We start from the raw sequence: 18,858 nt of genomic DNA on the forward strand, positions 1-18,858 counted from the left end.
GCATTGGATGCCAGTCAAGATGAGCTCTGAGCGTAAGTAGTGAACATAGTCCCCAGAAGGAAGATCTGACCAGATATCACTGATATGGATAGGACTATCCTTGACGTAGCAGAAGCTTCCCTCTCACTATGTCCTAGAATCCAGCTTTTATTTTTCCAATGTGATTCATGAACCTGAAATAAGAAGCAGATTATACTAGAAGCTAATGTTCTAGCATCAGCTTGAAAACCCTGGTATTAACCCAAAAGCCCTTTACTGAGATTTACTTTATTCATCATTCATACTCATATGACATTGAGTATCTTCCTTGTACCATGCCAGTGCCAGGAGCTAGGAATTGAAAGATAAGCACAACCTGGCCCCTGGCCTTGGGTGTCTAGTAGATATAAAATTTATGTGCCAACATGCAATTATAATCCAATATTGTCTATGCCCCAGAACCTTTAAATACAGGGAGAGTCTGGGAGACTTGAAAAAGGCTCCCAGAGGAAATGGTATCTGAGCTGAGTTTTGAAAAGGAATTGTTCAGGGGTAGAAGCAAGAGGAAGACTTTCTAGGAGGAGGAGAGAATATGTGAAAAGGCACAGGGGCTTTCCAATATATGAAAGAATATCCTCTGATTGAGAGACATTGAATTTACAGTATAGGATTGATAGAGACAGAGAGAAGAAAATGGGTGGGAGAACTATTGGCTGATAATGCTAAGATAGATTGGGGCCAGAAAGTTACAGCTGCCTGAAGAAGGCAGTATCCTCTATTATTATGTACTACATGAATGAGTAATTTTTGCCTTCTAAAATAGAAACTCAAACTCATAGAGATATAGATGAGCAGCAGTGTGTTACAGCTATGAAATCTACTGCTATGCCTATGGCCAATTTTAGCACACACACACATGCCAAGTTATACCCTATGTCGTTAATCAAAATGCTTTGCCCTCAAGATGACCTAGATACATGGTGGAGAACCAACACAGTTCAAGTGAATGCTGGGAAAGATGGCCAAAGAAGGCATGTCACCCCAAAACAATAAAAGGAATGGCAGCCAACACTGGATACTGAAAATATGTTGTATCAAACTCTACTCTTGTGTTCAGTCGGTCCGTCATTTGACCCCTGGAAAATGGCAATCCTTAAAACAAAGTGCCATCCATGCCCAGAATTTCTCTGAGCTCCCCTGACCTAGCATGTCTTATCACTGGTCTTAGGGCCCAGGAATTGAGGATGGGGTCAGAGGCCCCAGGGCATGGGTTGGGGGGGGAATCTTCAGTTTCTCCTGCCTCCCATATCCCCAGAATTCTCCCATCCCAGGACTTCCTTCACATGCTGAGAGATGTGAATTAATGGAATAGAAGATGAAAATAAGGAGCTCCTGAACATTGTTTTTCACTGAATTAAATCCAGAGGGCATAAAAGACCTTAGGTTGTGAATAGCAAAGCCCCAGAGCATCAGATGTCTGAGTGCCACAGAGCGTGATGAAACCCAAGAGGGGGACGTTCCCCAGACCCATGACCACGACTCTACCATCTCCTGGCACCTCTTCCCCTCACAGACAGTTTGGACAGGTGGCAGCTTCTGGAGTGTTAGTCCAAGAGGTGGCATCGCTCCCAGCTCTGTAGCCTCTGTGCTTGAAGTGCTGAAGAGCTGACCTCCACCAACGACTCAATGACAACAAGCCAGAGACGTCAATAAAACTCATTACAGGCGATAGCAGCCTTTAATGCAGTCATGTGGTTCAGAGAATTAATTCCTCCCACCCCTCCTAGGCAGCTTTAGTGAAATGAAAGTGGGGATTGACATCGTCACGAATTTCCCATTTCCTGCCTGTGTTTATCAGGAATCTAGGTCATGACAGCTCCGTTCATTCACTCACGTCCTCACTGGTTTATGCCTTAGGAGGGCAGAGCCTGAAGTTTGCAGGCCCCCTCCTTTCTCTTCCTTCTCTGTGCCTCTGCAGAACAGACGGTGTCACAAGGACAACCACACTGACACTCTGGCCTCAAGTGACTTTAGCACCTAGTCAAGCAGCTGCTTCTGGGCCCTGGTGGTGTTCACACTGGCTGTCATTTGCAAGGGGATGATTCACGTGACTGCCCTCAGCAGAGGACCGGTTGTCCATTATCCGCCCAGAAATCTGTTTGTGAATTTCACCTTTTTCCAGTGACCTCTGAAGCTCACCTAGGGTGGCTGCCAGGCTGCCATATACTGACTGGTCGTTCACAAGCAAAGCCTATCCTCCCCTTTCTATCCAATCGCTCAAGCATGAGTCAGAGGGTTTTCCTGAATGTTACTAAAATTTGTAAAAAATCATTTATATCAGTGTTCCTAATCTAAGAACAATTTTTTCATGAATATATGAGATCAGAGCTTATATTTTATTGAAAAAAAAGTTTTAAGCTTTTTTGAAAGAAAAAATAATCCCAGCATCTTAACATGATTTTTATTTCACATAATTTGCCTCCAGTCTCTGTTCACAGGTAGACATTGTTCATTATTGTGATCAGCATGTAAATAACATTCATTTTTCTTGATTTTTGTCACATCAGATCAGTTCTTCATAATTATTATACTGAATGGCTGGCTGAATATACTTCTCTGCTCACTTGTGGTTTCTTTACTTGTTTACCCAAAGTGGGGAGGACATTTATTTGGTTCTCATATTATGCTCTTACAGGTAATAATGTATACAGTTTTTGCTTGGTTTTGAGAATTTTAGGAATAATCCCAGGAATGAGATCCCCGGTTCTTGATAAGGATTGCCTGAATGGTTTTTTTAAAAAGATAACACCAATTTATGATATCACTAGTAGGGCTCATGACAAACTAAAAGACCCAAGGGAGATTCCAAGCTTAGTGGAAAAAATATTTTTGTTTCATTTGGTGAGCTCTTTTTTGTTTCATTTTAATATTATTGGCCTTCACTGGGCAGACCTGAATGGGGGCCTGAGAGAGAAGAAAGGAAAATGGGGATGGGGTAGTTTTACAGAAGCTCCCATTCTTGACTTGGCATTCTTTGCTTCACTTGCTCCTACTTCAGGCAGGGTGAGGAGGCCGAAAGAGTGTGAGATCCTGGTAGGTCTGGGCTCAGAACAAGAGCTGTTCCTTCTTCATGAGTCAGATACAGACAAACCTCACGAGAGCCCAAATAGCCGGAAGGTTGACTTTGTCAGGAGAGGCATCCAGCTAATGCTAAGCCTTCAGAATTCACTTGGCAAGAACTCTTTAATCCATTTGAAATTCTGAAATCTGGTGGCATTGACCTCATCTAGACAGATGAGGTCCATCTTCTTTCTGGGGCATTCTTGCTGTGCATGAGTGGCCAAAGGCAATCCTCTGATAGATGTTAGGCAGAGAGTGATGTGGAAAGCTATGCCCTCCTGAGAAATTATGCAATATCTGTGTGTTATAACAATGTAGAGCACCAATGTGGATACACTTGGCCCTTCTCCAGATTAGGAGCTGGTAGGGTGTTGAGATGTGCCATGACTGTCATCTTGCAAAGATTGTATCCTGCTGACTGCTCAAACTAGTAGAATAATCATTGTGCCCAATACTGTACAGCACATAGAATTAAATTCTTAAGACATACATACATATTAGACATGACAGTGTCTCGGCCAAGGTCATACAGGTACAATGAAATGGCAGTGGTGTTTAGTCCTTGGCCCTTTGTGTCTGACTCATAGCCTGCATTCAACAGGCACTCACCAATGAAGGAACCCAGGCATTCTGACACTGGGCCCTTGCTTCTCCGTTATACTCTGCAGCCTTTTTGGATAAAATTTAAGTTTCGTGTGGCCTTTGCTCTACAGTAGCTTAAGGAACAAAGGGCCTAAAGATAATGAGTTCACCCACAAGCCTCATGGACTCCCATGTAGCTTTCATGTTTTAGGAAGCTCAGACCCACATGGACATCTGTGTATTTGGGGTAATCAACGATAGAGCAGCCCTTAATCTGCTGGTTAGGGAAGAGTTTACTATTTCTCAAGGCCTCCCTGGACCTGGAAAGGAGATGCTGAAGAAACAAGAGTGGCATGGCTTTGGGGTTATATGGCTTTGGACAGTCATTTAACTTCTCCAAGCCCCTGCCATAAAAGAGAAATGATCACACTTGTGCAAGGATTACCTTGAGAATTGAACGAGATGGTTCATGCAGACTTCCCCTGAATAGAAGGAAAGTGTTGTGAACCTTGGAAAAAAAGGATGCTCCTTCCCCCCATCAGCCTCACTGACAAGCCCCTCTTGTGTGGGCTTATTCCACGTTCAGTCCGCAACCATTTGTAACTGTGGAACGAATGTACCCATTCTTAACGTGGTACTTTCTCTCATCCCTTGCAGGAGGTGCTTGAACTTGCTTTCTCGATCTTGTATGACTCAAACTGCCAGCTGAACTTCATAGCTCCTGACAAACACGAGGTAAGGGTCTCAGTGGGGTTAATTTGTGAGAGAGTGTCACATTTTCTCTAGAAGAGCAAGCAAGAGAGAAATATTGGAAATAAATTTCATTTTAAAAAAAAAGCCTGCCTAAGAAAAATCATGAACAAAGGAACATCTTGTTGATTTGGAATAGAATGGAGACTTCTTTAAAAACTGCCCATTATAACCAATTCAACCTCTTACTAGCTCGACCAGTAGTTCATGGTAAAGAAAAAGAATGTACAAATGCTTCATACTCAGCAAGGACATAATTGTCGATTTGAAGAAGAATCAGCCCTGGTCAAGCGCTGGTTTTCACTGAGTATTTAATTTTTAGTCAGGATCTTCCCAAGATAAACGTGTCTCTCTTCTTTAAAACATTTGATGAAGTAGGTTTTCTACCATGTTTCTTTAAGTTATTTTAAGAGTTTTGGGCTGTCTCTGCTGTTGGAATTTTATTTTTGAGATGATTTTATTCCTTTTTGACATCTTGTTATATGTATAATTTGTTTCTCTTCTTGAAGCACGCTGTCAGCTATATTTAAAATATTTAGCATAGATCTAGGAAAATGTATTTGTAAGGTGAAATAGCAGCTATGGTTGATTTAACTTGTTCTCTTGTAAACCAGAGCCCAATATTATGTTTGAAACTCTTATTTTTAGATGATACCATTCAAATTTTTGTTTTACATACGGTTGCATAAACAGCTTTTAGAAAGGAAGGGAACATTTTAATGGAACCTGACTTTTGTTTCCCATCTCCCCTAGGAGACTCTGCTCATTTAGAAGTTATTCAGTATCTAGTTTTCACTGGTTTAAAGCTTTTGCATAAAATTGTACATCCCAAAGAGAGAGGAAAGATTAGATGCAAATCCTGCATTTAGAATGGTGCTTAAATGTAATTCTGTGTTACTTGACATTTAGTTTGCAAAAGGGTATGACTTTGTCTTCATCTTTCTGAAAATAGATACTGTGTCCTACCATTTCTCTTTTTAAACAAAATTGTGGTTATTCACAGGCCACCATATTTAAGACATATACAGCTTATACATAGTAGTATAGAAAACTGCTTTAAAATGTAGAAATGTGGATGTTATTTAAATCTCTGCAAGGCTGTTTTCTCCAGTTTGCATTAATTCCAGATAGGGATAAATGTTCTGGGACTGCCAAATTTTATTTGTAACTGCCACATTTTATTGACATAGTGAGGAGAAAAATGCCATACACTTGTGAATACTTTTGCTGTCTTCAAATCTCTTTCATATGTATTACCTCATTTTATTTGCATCCTCGGTCAATAAAACAGAACATTCTATTACAGGTATCTTCATTTACCACATAAGGAGAGTGGCCTCCTAAAATCGAATACCTCAACATTAGTAAAGATGATAGTACTTACAACCAGTGTGGATTGCCCTGTGCCAGGCATCCTCTGTACTTCCCCTCACTTAATCTTCACATACCTCTGAAAGAAACAAACTGTGATTATGCCCATTCGATAAAGGAGGGAAGCGAGTCACAAAGAGGTTAAGAAAGTTGTCCAGAGTCAAACAAGTAGTACATAACAGAGCTGGAATTTAAACCACAGGACCCCTGCTCCAGAAACCCCGTCTCCCTGGCCCCTGCACTGTGTAGCCAGGAAGGCGGAGAGCAGGACCTGAACTCAGCTTCCTTCCAGTGCCTGTCACCAAGTGTCAGCAGTTAATCAACTCGGGGCCAATCTGGTCTCCCCTATACCTCCACCCACACCCAATTGCCCCCTCCAGATTCCTATCAAAGTAAATCCAATTATAGTGTTTATTTGCAAATATTCCTGTGTGCATCTCTGAAAATAGCATCCATTTGGAAACCTAACTACAATACCACTATTACACCTGACTTTTTTAGACATTTTGATACTACGATCTGTAGTCGGTTTTCAGATTTCTCCACTTGCCTCGTGTATGTATGTGTGTGTGTGTGTGTGTGTGTGTGTGTGTGTGTGTTTCTTTTATACTTTGTTCCGATCAGAATCCAAATAAGGTCCATGCATAGAAATTGATTAACTTGTTTCTTCAGTTTCTTTGAATCTGTAGGTTCCTCTCTTTCTCTCTATCTCCCTGTCTTATGAGCATCTGCTTTTGCTTTTTTTTTTCCTTTGCAATTTATTCATTGAAAAAAACAAGTCATCTGTCTGGTAACCTTGCTGAGAGTCTAGATTTTGCTTTATTATAAGTATGTGTATTAGTTTGCTGTGGTCACTGTTGCAAAAAATTACCACAAATTTAGTGGCTTAAAACAACATAAATGTATTACCTTACAATTCTGGAGGTCAGAAGATGCACGTCTTTGGGGGCTAAAATCAAAGTATTGGCAGGCCTGAATTCCTTTATGGAGGGCCTAGGGGAAAATCTGCTTCCTTGCCCTTTCCACTTTGGGAGGCCACCAGCATTCCTTAGCCACGGCCTCCATTTGTCCATGGAGGTTGAGTCTCCATAGCACTTCATTCCAACCTCCTCCTTCTCTGTAGTCAGAACTCCCTCTCTCACTCACTCCTATTCTGTTTCCCTCTTCTATGTTTTAAGGACACTTGTGATTACATTAGGCCCACCTGGACAATCTCAGATAACCTTTCTACTTGAAGATCAGTTGATTAGCAATTTTAATCCCCTTTGCTGTGTACCCCAACATCCTCACAGGCTCCAGGGATTAGGACATGGTTGCCCTTAAAAGGAGAGTTTATTCTGCCTACTGCAACCTGCACTGTTACTTCTCATGTTTATCTGTCTCCTGTGTTTCCTGTTCAGTGATAGTTAGAGGATTAATCTAATTCAAGCACAACTTTAAGCAACAGTGGTGTTGTATTTGGTTGTCTATCTTTCGGAGATGTTAGCAGCCATTGATGATTATTGCCTAGATCCTTGGACCCATTAGACATTGGAAAAGGTTAATATCTCAATTCTATCATTCCCTTCTCATTTATTAGCGGGAAACTGGCCCCATATTTGAGGTAATACAATTTACATATAATAGGCAGGATAAATACTTGATTCCCCTTATTAGTCTTCAAAATAATTCCTCATCTTCCAAATGAGAACAATGAAGTGTTTTGGCGTTTGAGCACCATTATAAAGTAATGGATGTAAACATATCAGTGTTTTAATAGGTTGCAGTTATTATCATTATCAATGTCCAAATTATCCTATCTAGAGAAAGTCGGAGCACCTTCTGGTTGACTTTTGTGTCCAATTGACGTGACCCCAGATGTCTTTGACAACTTTTCAGTCATTTTGCTATGACAAAATGTTCCAGGCTCCTCTTGCATGTTTTCTGCTTTCTCTCTTTGGAGCCTTGGTCCCTTTTTGGTAGAAAATGGTATTTAGCAACCAGAATCTGGGCATTAGGTGTGCTTACTATTGCTTGGTTCATCATTATTTTTAGGTCTTTTTATGGGCAAAGCTAAGAGCTATGGTGTTTTTTAAAAGACAAAATACATTGTAAGTTCATCTTGATACTTCAAACTCAGATTCTGTACTACAGAGTTTTTATTTATTGGTTGATGTACTTTTCAATAAAATTTTCTGTGCCTGCTGCTTCTCAAAAGAAAGGCGCCACAGAAGTATTCCTGTGGGTTACATTAATCTGTACTAGGAAGCTAGCCAGGACTGGCATGGCTGTACAAAAAGCAGTAATCCCAGCACTTAGGGATTTACAGCGTTTGAGCTGGAAGGAGCCTTAGAGAGCATGGAGTTCAGTGGTACCAGTATCTGGAGGTATATCAGAATTCACTGGAAGTTTTTCTGAATAAAATTTACTTACCCAAGATATGCAAGTTCATGATCTCCAGGGTAGGATCTCAGTATCTATTTTTATCAAAGCTATTTATGTGGAAATGGATGTTTAGATGAGTTCAGAATCTATCTAAGGTATTACTGAGGACATTAATACTTCCAGAGATCTCTTAGCGCTCAACTGATATTTAGATGGGTTAAATGCTTTGGCAGAGATCACATAGCCAAGGCAAAGTTCTACAGTTCAGGGCTGCACTACCAAGACATACAACCTCATAATACAGCCATGGTGCTTCTCCTCAGCTGAGAAAGTGGTGCCATCGGTGGGTACCATGGTGAGACTTCCATATCACTGTGACTTAAGATTTGTAAAGTCCTTGCAGTCTTGTAGTACCTTTCATGTTGAGATATGTTATATTCCTCACCACAGCCCAGGTAACCACACTGCAAAGGACAAGCTAAGTAGGGTCTGGAATTGTCACTTGACTGAGTGAGTGCAGGACAAAGGGGAATCTAGAGCATGTTCTAGAAGGAAGACTAGTCTGACAGTAGGAGCAGAGCAATTGGTATCACAGAGATCCTCCGTAGGACTAGAATATCCTAAAAGGTGAGAAGAACACAGCATCCAGAATGCAGGCGGTTTTCTCAGATTCTGGCAGCAGAAGCTAGTCCTTCCACCAGGTATCATGGCTCTAATACCATGTCCCCAACTTACAGCCCCTGGGAGGGAAGCTGACAAGAACAAAGCAGGTCCTCAGATAAACAAGGTACAGTTTCTTCCCTCAAGGAGTTCACAGTCAACTGGAGAAACAAAGAGCATCGTTCCTTTTAATGAGAAAGGAAGAATAAAATTCTTAGTTCGGTGCTCTGGAGGGCCTTCCCAGAAAAGCCACGTCCCCAGGAACCAGGCTTCAGAGATATGGAGGAGAAAAGCTCTGGAAACTGAAGACTCAGGCAGAAGAGACAGACAGCCAACCCACCTCCCATGAAAATCACCCAATAATTTTAGCCATTTTGTCCACCAGACATTGGGCAGCGCTTTTGCTGAGAAATGCAAAGGTGGGACTACCTGTGGCTCCAGGGCAGGTGTGGACTGTCATAGTGAGTGTTAGGAATCACGTAGGAGAGGCAGAGATTAGCCACTAGACTAGGAACCATGCTTGTAGTCAGGAAAGAAGCAAGCTCAATGTAATGCCGAGCGCAGTAGTGTTGGAATATATTGTACCAAAAGCTTAAAATCAAACTCACTGGTGGGATGTTAGAGACGTCATGTTGCAAAGTCATGCAGATCCGAAATCCTCCTGCTATTATGTAAGAAGGCATTATTTGCATGGAAGCATGCAGACACTAGAGTCAGATTGCCTGGGTTCGAATCCCACTACCTGCTACCAAGTTGCTCAGCCTCTCAGGGCCTTGGTTCCCTTGACTGCAAAACAGAGATGATAACAGAAGTGTCAACTCTATGAAATGATGATCTAGGCAAAGCACCTTCTCCAGAGCCTAGCCCATGTTGAATAATCAGTGTTAACCATTGTTACCACACTTGTGATTGTCATCAGTAGTTATACTTGTCGCCTCCTTTTCCACCAGTACTGTATCTGGACAGATGGGCTGAATGCGCTGCTGGGGAAAGACATGATGAGTGAGCTGACCCGGAATGACTTGGACACCCTACTCAGCATGGAAATCAAGCTCCGCCTCCTCGACTTGGAAAACATTCAGATCCCCGACGCACCTCCACCCATCCCCAAGGAGCCCAGCAACTATGACTTCGTCTATGACTGTAACTGAAGTGGCCAGGCCCAGAAGCACCCCCTCCAAAACTGGAAAATCTAGCTAATGGGAGAGAAGAATGAAAACACACCCACGCCTTGGAACCCTCTCGCGGTCAAGAGAAGCTGTGGGTCAACACTTTCTTTGGCCTCACCTCTAGCCCCAGCGTTCTTCTGCCCCTAACTGGCATCCTGCTCACTGCCCTGATTCTGTTTCTAGACTCCATTGCTTTAGGTCACTTCCCATGCTACAGTCTACTGGTGGGAGCAGAGCAAAACCCACCGCCAATAAGAGATCCAAAGGGCCCTTCCGTCCTATCCCCCATCAGGCACATCCTCCCTCCCCGGAATGTGTAAGCCGGCAGCTCCAGACTGCCCCCAAACCTGCCCGCCAGACGGAAGGGAGTGCCCCAGTGCTTGCGTCTGGAAGAAACAGCCTAGCTTCTCAAGAAGACCAAACACCACCTCCTCGTTCCCTTTCTCTCTAGAGTCCGCTCACACCACCAGTTCCGTGTGAATTGAAATAGCTTCCAAATCCCTTCCCTCCTCCGTCCAGGCCTTTGCCTCGTGCTGTTCCTCTCTGGTCCCAAGAGCAGCAGCAGCAGCCTCGTCCTAGCTTTCGCCAGCACCGGGTCTCCCGGACACAGTCCCAGGTCCCATGCCCACTTCACATCTGCACTGTGACTGTGACCTACCTTCCTTCCTCGCCAGCTAGTCTTGGGTGTCCTCTCTCTGCCCCAGCCCACACCTGCCTTCTTCATGCCTCACACCCTTCCGGCCCCTTCGCTGAAAGCACAAATGGTGAAATCAGTTGTCGTCCCCATCTCTAATATACTAAACCTAATGCCTCTGTGGCAGGCGGCCCCTGTCTAAAGGTTTGGTGTTACCTTGTGCTGGGGGTTCTGCTGCAAACAGGCTCCACGGGATGGTCAAGCTGTCAGACATCCAAGTTTACATCACTGTAATTATTACAAGTATTGACAACTTGCAAGGGTTTGGGGTTGTTGTTTTTTTGTTTTTTTGTTTTTTTTTTTTTTTTTGCTTTGTTTTTGTACAAAAGAGTCTAACATTTTTTTGCCAAACAGATATATATTTAATGAAAAGAAGAGATACATAAATGTGTGTACTTTCAAGGTTTTTTTTAATTATTATTTTAATCCTAAACATCTTCCTGAGAATAACATTCCCTTACACATGCTGTGGAATAAAATTAATTGTGATGAGTTGGGGAGCCTGTGTTTTGATTTGGTTAACTTAGGTGCTTGCTACTCGGTCATAAGCTTCACTCGTGAGCTTGTCAGAAATGTGGCATCTTTGGCCCCACCCCAGCCCTCAGAATCAGGTGATTCACGTCCCCCACTGGCTGAGGGGACTTAACCACTGCTATGTCACTGTAGACTCTCAATAAGGAATGTTATTTCTAAGATCATCTCAACTGATAGAGAAAATCAGACCCACTATGTGAAAATATGGCTATTTATGTTACACTGTTGCCTCCTGACCAGGACTTTTCCTCTTTTATTTTTTTCTTCCTTACCATTGTACAATGTATAGAACTGGCCAAATTCAACACATCATACTTTGAGGGAGCACATTTAGCTATGAAAAAGAATGCAAACCCATGGACTGGAAATAAATTAAGTCAAAACTAAATAAGCCTAACTATGAGTTAATAAGATATGGGTCAGAGCCCAGCAAAGGATTTTTCTGAGGTCAGTTTCCACTGGAGGTGTATCTGGATCATAAACTCCGAGGGCCGGAAGGGATGTCAGAAAGGTCCAAGCGTGCAAATTAAGCATGGTTGCAGCACAAGTCACTCTGGGCTTGCCGCAGAAGTGTTAGATGCCTTCAGGTCACTGCTCTTTACCATCATCAAGATGTGCAATTACAGACTGACTTGAGTTGAGGTGACATGGTCCAGAGCCCTCCATAAATTGCAGGGGAAAAAAAGTCCTTTAGAATCCATAGTAATTCACAGGCGATTATGCTTCCCATCAGAACACTCATACTTGACTGTCAAGTAGATGCTTCCTTTGTCATTAAGCATTAATGACGTTAACCCACCTGTCCTTCCTGTCAGGCACACTTATTGATCCAGCCATCATCATGATAAAATGATAAATACTAGGTAAAAGAAAGTAGACAGAGTCATACTATTTTTACTTTGAAGTTACCAGATCTGTCCTTGAAAGGGGAATTCTTTGGATCAAGGTATCTGAGGTCCTGACTCCAGGTTTAAGAGACTGATCTGTCCTAGAACCCTTGCTGGGAAGAACCAGCCCCTGTCTTTTTTGGCACTCGTGCTTTGGTACATTAAATGGAAACTAACCCTTTCTCGACTGTGAAGAGAGCACTCTCCTAACTCTCCTTAGACCTCCTTCCTCTGCGGATGGATGAGATCCAGAGTATGACATCATTTTTTCATTTTGCAACAATATGAAGCAGGCTTGCTGTCAATATTTGGACAGCTCATCTTGTGTGTCTTGACTGACAACGCTTCCCACACAGCAAACCTTCCCCTCCAGCTCAGCCCCTGCGGCCTCAGGTTTCCAAGCCTGGATGGATGAATTGGCCAAAGCCAGGGAGGGGTAAAGTAGGAAGCCCAATTTTATCATCCGGTCTACACCGCATTTCCCAGTTCAGCTTTACCTGCAATAAAACTGGTCATTGCTGATATTTTAATTCCTGTCTAATTTTTTATTTAGAACCTAAAGCAGGAAGGATAATTAATTGGCCCCCTCAGACTCAACTACTTATAAGGGTAGAAAAACCTAACAGTTGTTGCAAAGGAAAAGTACCAGACTAATGTTTCTTGAGTCTATTTGCAAATCCATCCTAAGCCATCTTCCAATTCTCAAGTAAAGCATGTCCTACAACCTCCTCTTACAATGAACTCAGCAGGTATTCCAATGACATACATTCCTTTCATCCATTTTGTTATAGTTATGTGATATTTTACAATTAATATAAACCTTTGGCTTGAAGGAAATGAAATATCCATACCCTAATAAAAAAAAAAGTGCTTAGAGCTAAGCACTAGGAATATAACAAGAATAAGATATGTAAATCTAGAGTTTGCAAAAATAAGAACGAAATCTGTAAGATCAGAAATGTATAATCAAGCTAGTCAAATACAAAGCAAATAATTGCAGCACAGTGTGACAAATAGTACTATATAAATATGTACAAGGTCGAGAACTAGAAAGGAGCTTGTGCTCAACACTTTTGATAACGGGATTAAGTAAAGCAAGAAAAGAATAGATATTTGAGTCTGGTCTCAAAAGAGAGCAGTTGTTCCCCATGCAAGAGACAAACGCTCCAGGCAGAGCAAAGTGTACAGGGCATGGAAGGATGAAAACCCGTGACCGTTCACAAAGCCATAAGTCACTAGGTGTGACTGGTATGTAGGATGTATATGGGAGAGACTACTGCAGAGGAGTGAGACACAAATCGTGAAAGTCATGACATAGCTTGCAGGGGACTTTTACTTGAGGGCAAGAGAGCGCAGTCAGAGGAGGGATGTTGTCAGATATACCATTCGGAAATATCGCAATGACAAAACACCCAAGTAGGGGAAAGACAGGAGCAGGAGAAATTGAAAGCAGAGATGTTAGCAAAAAGTGAATGGAAATAGTCTCAAGCCAGAACCACTGTGCCCAGACTCCGGTACAGGCGATGGCAAAGAGGAGAGCAAAGGTATTGAAGAAGCAGGATAGCTGTCTCTGAAGTCATGGAGAGAAAAGAATGCAAAGGACTCCTGGGCTTCTGGAATGAATAAGCAGATAACAGAGCTGTTTGCCTCTAAAATCAGGAAGAGAGGAGGGACAGGAGATTTTAGGAAATGATAAGAAGATGAGATCATAAACTGAGTTTGTTGGACTTCTCCAAACAAAGAAAGAAAATCTTGAGACAGTCATTTAACCACTGTGAGGCTGCTTACCTCATTAATAACATGGAAATCTCATTACTTGAGAATACTGTGGATGGGGCGGCTAGAACCATCAGTGTTAAAGAAGTAAGTCCCTCTCCCTCCCCTTCCCTCCCACCCCTTTCTTTCCTCTGGTGTGAGCAAACCATCTCTATTATAGCTCAAACAAAATGATGTGTTTCAACCAATGCAGCCTGCTTTCTGAGAAAGATAAAAGAGCGAAGGAGAGAAAGGAAGGAAAAATGGAAAATTGTAACATACTTCTTGAAATAAGGATTTCTGTGACTTGCCGTAAAACCACAATTTAAAATAAATTTGGGGGAAAGGAGGTATGGTATAATCCCATATGAAAATACAGTTCTACTCTAAATTTTTCTCTTAATGTAATTACATGTTTTCTGACATCGAAATGTAAAATGAACACTTCAAGTTAAGTAGGTTTTTTTAATTCACAAAAATAATTAGAACAGAGCCAGATGAAGGAAGGAAATAATTCTACCAGAAACATCATGTAAAGAGAGTTGCCAACTTGAACGCTAAATCTGAATTTCCTCCTGGAAGCTGGTGTAAATAAGGAAGCCAACTGGGATGTATAGCTCTCATGTTCTTAGTAAAAGGAAAAGTTTTATTCCATCACAAGAAAACAACCTTTCCCTGGCACCAAATTTTGGAGGAGACGTGCTATCAAAAGCACTTATCCCTTCAATAGACATCTCTTAGCAGGTGCTATTTGTCTGTCTTTCTGTTTTGCAGAAGAAACGGGTTGCCCCTACAGTCCCTTGAAAGATGGAAGCAAACAGGTGCCAGAGAAGGGACCATCTGGGTGCTGGAGGGGGTTTAGGGACAAAGTGACAGAAGAATCGGAAGAGGATCCTGGGAGTAGAGCAACTGAGGAAGGGTTGGACAAAGAAAGAGGTTCAGAAAGCATGGAGTGAAGCCATGGCCAGAAGAGGTGCTGGGCAGGAGGAGCAGGGTCCAGGAATCAAATTCCACAAGACTTCCTTTGGGCACTCTCTATGCACCAAGCACACTGCAAAGGGATATAAAAATAAATGAGAAGTAGACTCTGCCTTCAAAAAGCTCATAGCCTGAAACGGGAAAGAGAAGCAAATGAATACAATCCCTGGCTAAGGAGACCATAATGTACAATATACTGAGCTAGCACTTGAAACAGGAACTAACTGCCCCCGCCCAGAGGAAGTGAGGTCTGGCAGACTTGGAGGGGGGACAGGAAGCCACCAGGTGATAAGGGAAAGAAGGCCAAGCTCACTCCCTACTTGTCCTTTGAACCTCACTTTGGTCATCGCTTTCCCTGGAAATTATTCCCTAGGTCCCAAAGTCAGGGCTGGGGACTCCTCTGTGCTCCCACAGACACCTCTCCTTACCCTGTCACAATTGTTTGAGGCTTTCACTGCCTTCCCCACTAGCCAGGAGTTCAGTGAAGGAGGAACCAGGCTGATTGTTCTCACCACTCTTGTCCACTACCTTAGCACAGTGCCAGGCATCTAACTGGACTCCATCAATACTTTCTGAAATAATTGATAAAGGGCATTCCCGGAAGAGGTAAGAGTATGAGGCCCTAGAAAGAGGAAACGTGTTATGGCTGGAACAGAGATGAGCATGGGAGAGAGAACAGTAGGAGACAAGCTTGGGAAAGAGGGTGACGGACCTTGAATGACATGCTAAGCAGCTGCAAGTGTATTCTTTTATTTTTGTAAGTTTACTTATTTATTTAGAAAGAGGGAGAGAGACAACCAGGGGGGAGGGATAGAAGAGGATCCGATGTGGGCTCTGCACTGACAGCAGAGAGCTGGACATGGGGCTCAAACTCATGAACTGAGATCATGCACTGAGCCGAAGTTGGACACTCAACCGACTGAGCCACCCAGGGGCCCCATGTAAATGTATTCTGTATGTGAGCTGGGACCACTGACATATACACGTAGGAGAATTGGCAGGACCAGATTTGCATTTTGATATCACCACACTCATACCAGCAGCAGCACAAAACACAGTTTGAAGAAGTGTGGGTCTGGAGGCAGGGCAATCAGGCAGAACCTGTGTCAGAGGTGCTTCACTTTTCAGAAGGCTGACCATGCCAGTCAGTCAAATTTCTAGGATCAGACCGAGTCCCACAGAGATTATAGACATGGGCACTGTAAGAGGTGAAGTTTAACCATCATTGCAAGGACAGAAATAAAAGGCAAAAGAATACATTTTTGAAGTCTAATGTACAAATACAAAAATAGATGTAAGACCAAATCTTCCTCAGGCTACCAGAAAAAGCAAAATCTGGACAAATTGCTAGTTATAAGATACTCCGCCTTTAAAAAAAAAGATAGGGGGTAATTGAAAATACAGAGATAGATATACCAGCAAATTCAGAGTCACAGTGGTGCACATGGGGAGAGAAGATGGCAAGGAAGGAGCAAATAAATGTCAGGCAAGTAAAATAGAAGATAAAAGGCTGTGGACAATGAAAGTTATTTTGTAATTCTCTTTGACACTGGTACAATTTGCTATGTTGATGTAACTGACAAGAATGTCTAATGCCAAATAAAACTGTCCTGAAATACACAAACCAAGACTATTATAAACACAAGAGAATTGATGAACACCATACTTTATGTAGAGACCTTAAATAATGGTATTAGGCTTTAACTAAGATGATTAACTGGATTCAGTAGATATTTCAATATATATAATCTACAATAAATGTACACTATTCAGATATCTGAGGAATACGTTCAAAATTAACTGTATAGTTGTCAGCAAAGAAAATCATTATAACGTAAGGCAGAAAGTAAGTATAAAGGATTTCCGGCTCCATGACAATATAGAACACATCCTCTCCCCAAAATTACTTTAAATGCAACAAAAAACTTGAATACAATAAAAACGAGGTTAAATGTATTTATTTTAGCTTGTATTAAAGAAAGAAATCCACGGGTGCCCACGATGAAGAGAGAACTGAAATCGGAAGCAATGAGCTGTGGCTAAGGGTGTTGATGCCTTGACAAGGGTGTGGGCTCTCATGTCCAGGCGGGGTTGGATACCAGGGGTCATGTGCAAGCCAGATGAGTGATGGAACTGAGCTCTTCCCATAAAAGCCAGGCTCCTGAGAGGGCTCTGTTGCAGGTTAGAAGGGGAAAGAAATCTATCCATTGGTACAGGACAACATAAGATCTTGAAACCTTCAGCCTGTGACTTATGTGATTTTAGGGTTCACGTTTATACCGCTTCTATGTGTTCTAGAATGCCCACTTGAAAGACTAACATAAAACATGGTCCTGGGCTGGTCAGAGCTGGACTCCTGGCAGACATAAATGAAAAGCTCTTCTGGGTATGACCCTCTATGAGCCAAGGGGGATTTCCATAGGAAAAGCAAATGCTATTAAAAAGTTGTGCTCAGAATCAAAGGTAAAACAACACTTGGAAGCCATCCATAGTAAGTGGAAGATTATAAACTAGAAATCGATTTCCAGTTAAAATGACAATCAAGAGTGAAAAAAAAAACTAATGTTTTTGTCACAGGCAGATGATCTCTAAGAGTGAAAAGAAAACGGAAAGTGTTGGGGGCAAATCTAACAGCAAAGGGCTGTGTAAAAGTCAATAGTAACAACTAATTCAAGGTGTATTAAAACAACATGAAATTAAAATACAGAAAAAGAATATAATATAAAATTAAAGGGCATAATGTAACTGGAAACATTTTAATCTTTTATTTTTCAGTATTTTAGGAATACTGATCATCTTTAGGCTTTAAATCAATTCTGCATATTAGAAATTGAGGATTAACTATTGAAAATATTAGAAATGAAAATGTGGGACTTCCCTATCAATAGAAGAAAAATGTAATAAAGAAAACTAAGTCAACTCAATAATAAATAACAGAAGGAGCACCCAAAAAATGAATGCTCCAATTGAAAAATGTGAAAAGGATATCAACAGGCAACTAAAAAGATATAAGGTGAATGATGAGTATAGTAATGAAAAAATATTCACCGCCATACAAAGTGAAGAAATACACATTAAAATGAGATGCCTATTTGGCCTACTACATTGGCAAATGGCTATATGATTACATGTTCTTTCTCTTAATATGTAAATGAGTCAATAAGAAAAACAGAATAACCCAACACAGAATAACCCAAAAGAAATGTGGGCTAACAATGAGAGTAAGTAAACCCTTAAAGAATCATGAATAGACACTGAAAAAAGAAAAAGTTCATGGTCACAAATAATTTTAAAAGGCATATTATTAATACCTTAAGACAGAATTTTGTCAACGAAATTTTTATACATTCAACGATGACAAATGATAATGAAACAGGCTTTCACAATCTTCCCGGAGAAAAAATTTGGCAAATATATCTACAAAGTTTTCAAAATATGACTGACTCTGACCTTGTAATTCTCATCAAACAGAGCTGCTCTGTTTGTTTTGCTTTATCTGTTTTACACGCGAAGCTGCTGTGTATGCTTTTGTTTTGAGAAGGGATTCCGGTGTTTAAAAATAAAACTTTAAAACCTCAGGATTAAATAATTTATGCGACATCCATTTCTACCATGGCACATGACTGGTTCTCAAAACTATATGAAGTGTTTCATTAGAAGGAAAGATGTCAATAACCACTCTTCGTCAGGAACATACAAATCAAAACCACAATGAGTTACCACCTCACACCAGTCAGAATGACTAAAATTAACAACTCAGGAAACAACACCCGTTGGTGAGGATGTGGAGAAAAGGAAACCCTATTGCACTGTTGGTGGGAACGCAAACTGGTGCAGCCACTCTGGAAAACACTGTGGAAGTTGTGCAAAAAAATTAAAATAGAACTACCCTATGACCCAGCAATTGCACTACTAGGAATTTATCCAAAGGATACAAAAATGCTGATTTGAAGGGGCACAGGCACCCCAATGTTTATAGCAGTATCAACAATAGCCAAATTATAGAAGAAACCCA

General features: G+C 41.6%; 1 protein-coding gene across 14 annotated transcripts in view; it reads left to right on the plus strand.

Annotated features, from left to right (window-relative positions):
- The window catches only part of ELMO1 (engulfment and cell motility 1), a 730,817-nt gene extending 719,636 nt beyond the window's left edge, over positions 1-11,181 (plus strand). For 13 of the 14 annotated variants that reach the window (XM_027075272.2, XM_053218216.1, XM_053218217.1 and 10 more), the window contains 2 exons: positions 4,339-4,416; positions 9,777-11,181. In XM_027075272.2, coding sequence (XP_026931073.1) covers positions 4,339-4,416; positions 9,777-9,977 — 279 coding nt within the window. In that variant the 3' untranslated portion in view covers positions 9,978-11,181. Of the gene's footprint in view, positions 1-4,338; positions 4,417-9,776 lie in introns of those variants that run through there. The other variant, XM_053218222.1, reaches the window with a different exon arrangement.
- Positions 11,182-18,858: the final 7,677 nt, after the last annotated feature.

Source organism: Acinonyx jubatus, chromosome A2 (assembly GCF_027475565.1).
Source record: "Acinonyx jubatus isolate Ajub_Pintada_27869175 chromosome A2, VMU_Ajub_asm_v1.0, whole genome shotgun sequence".
NCBI lineage: Eukaryota > Metazoa > Chordata > Mammalia > Carnivora > Felidae > Acinonyx > Acinonyx jubatus.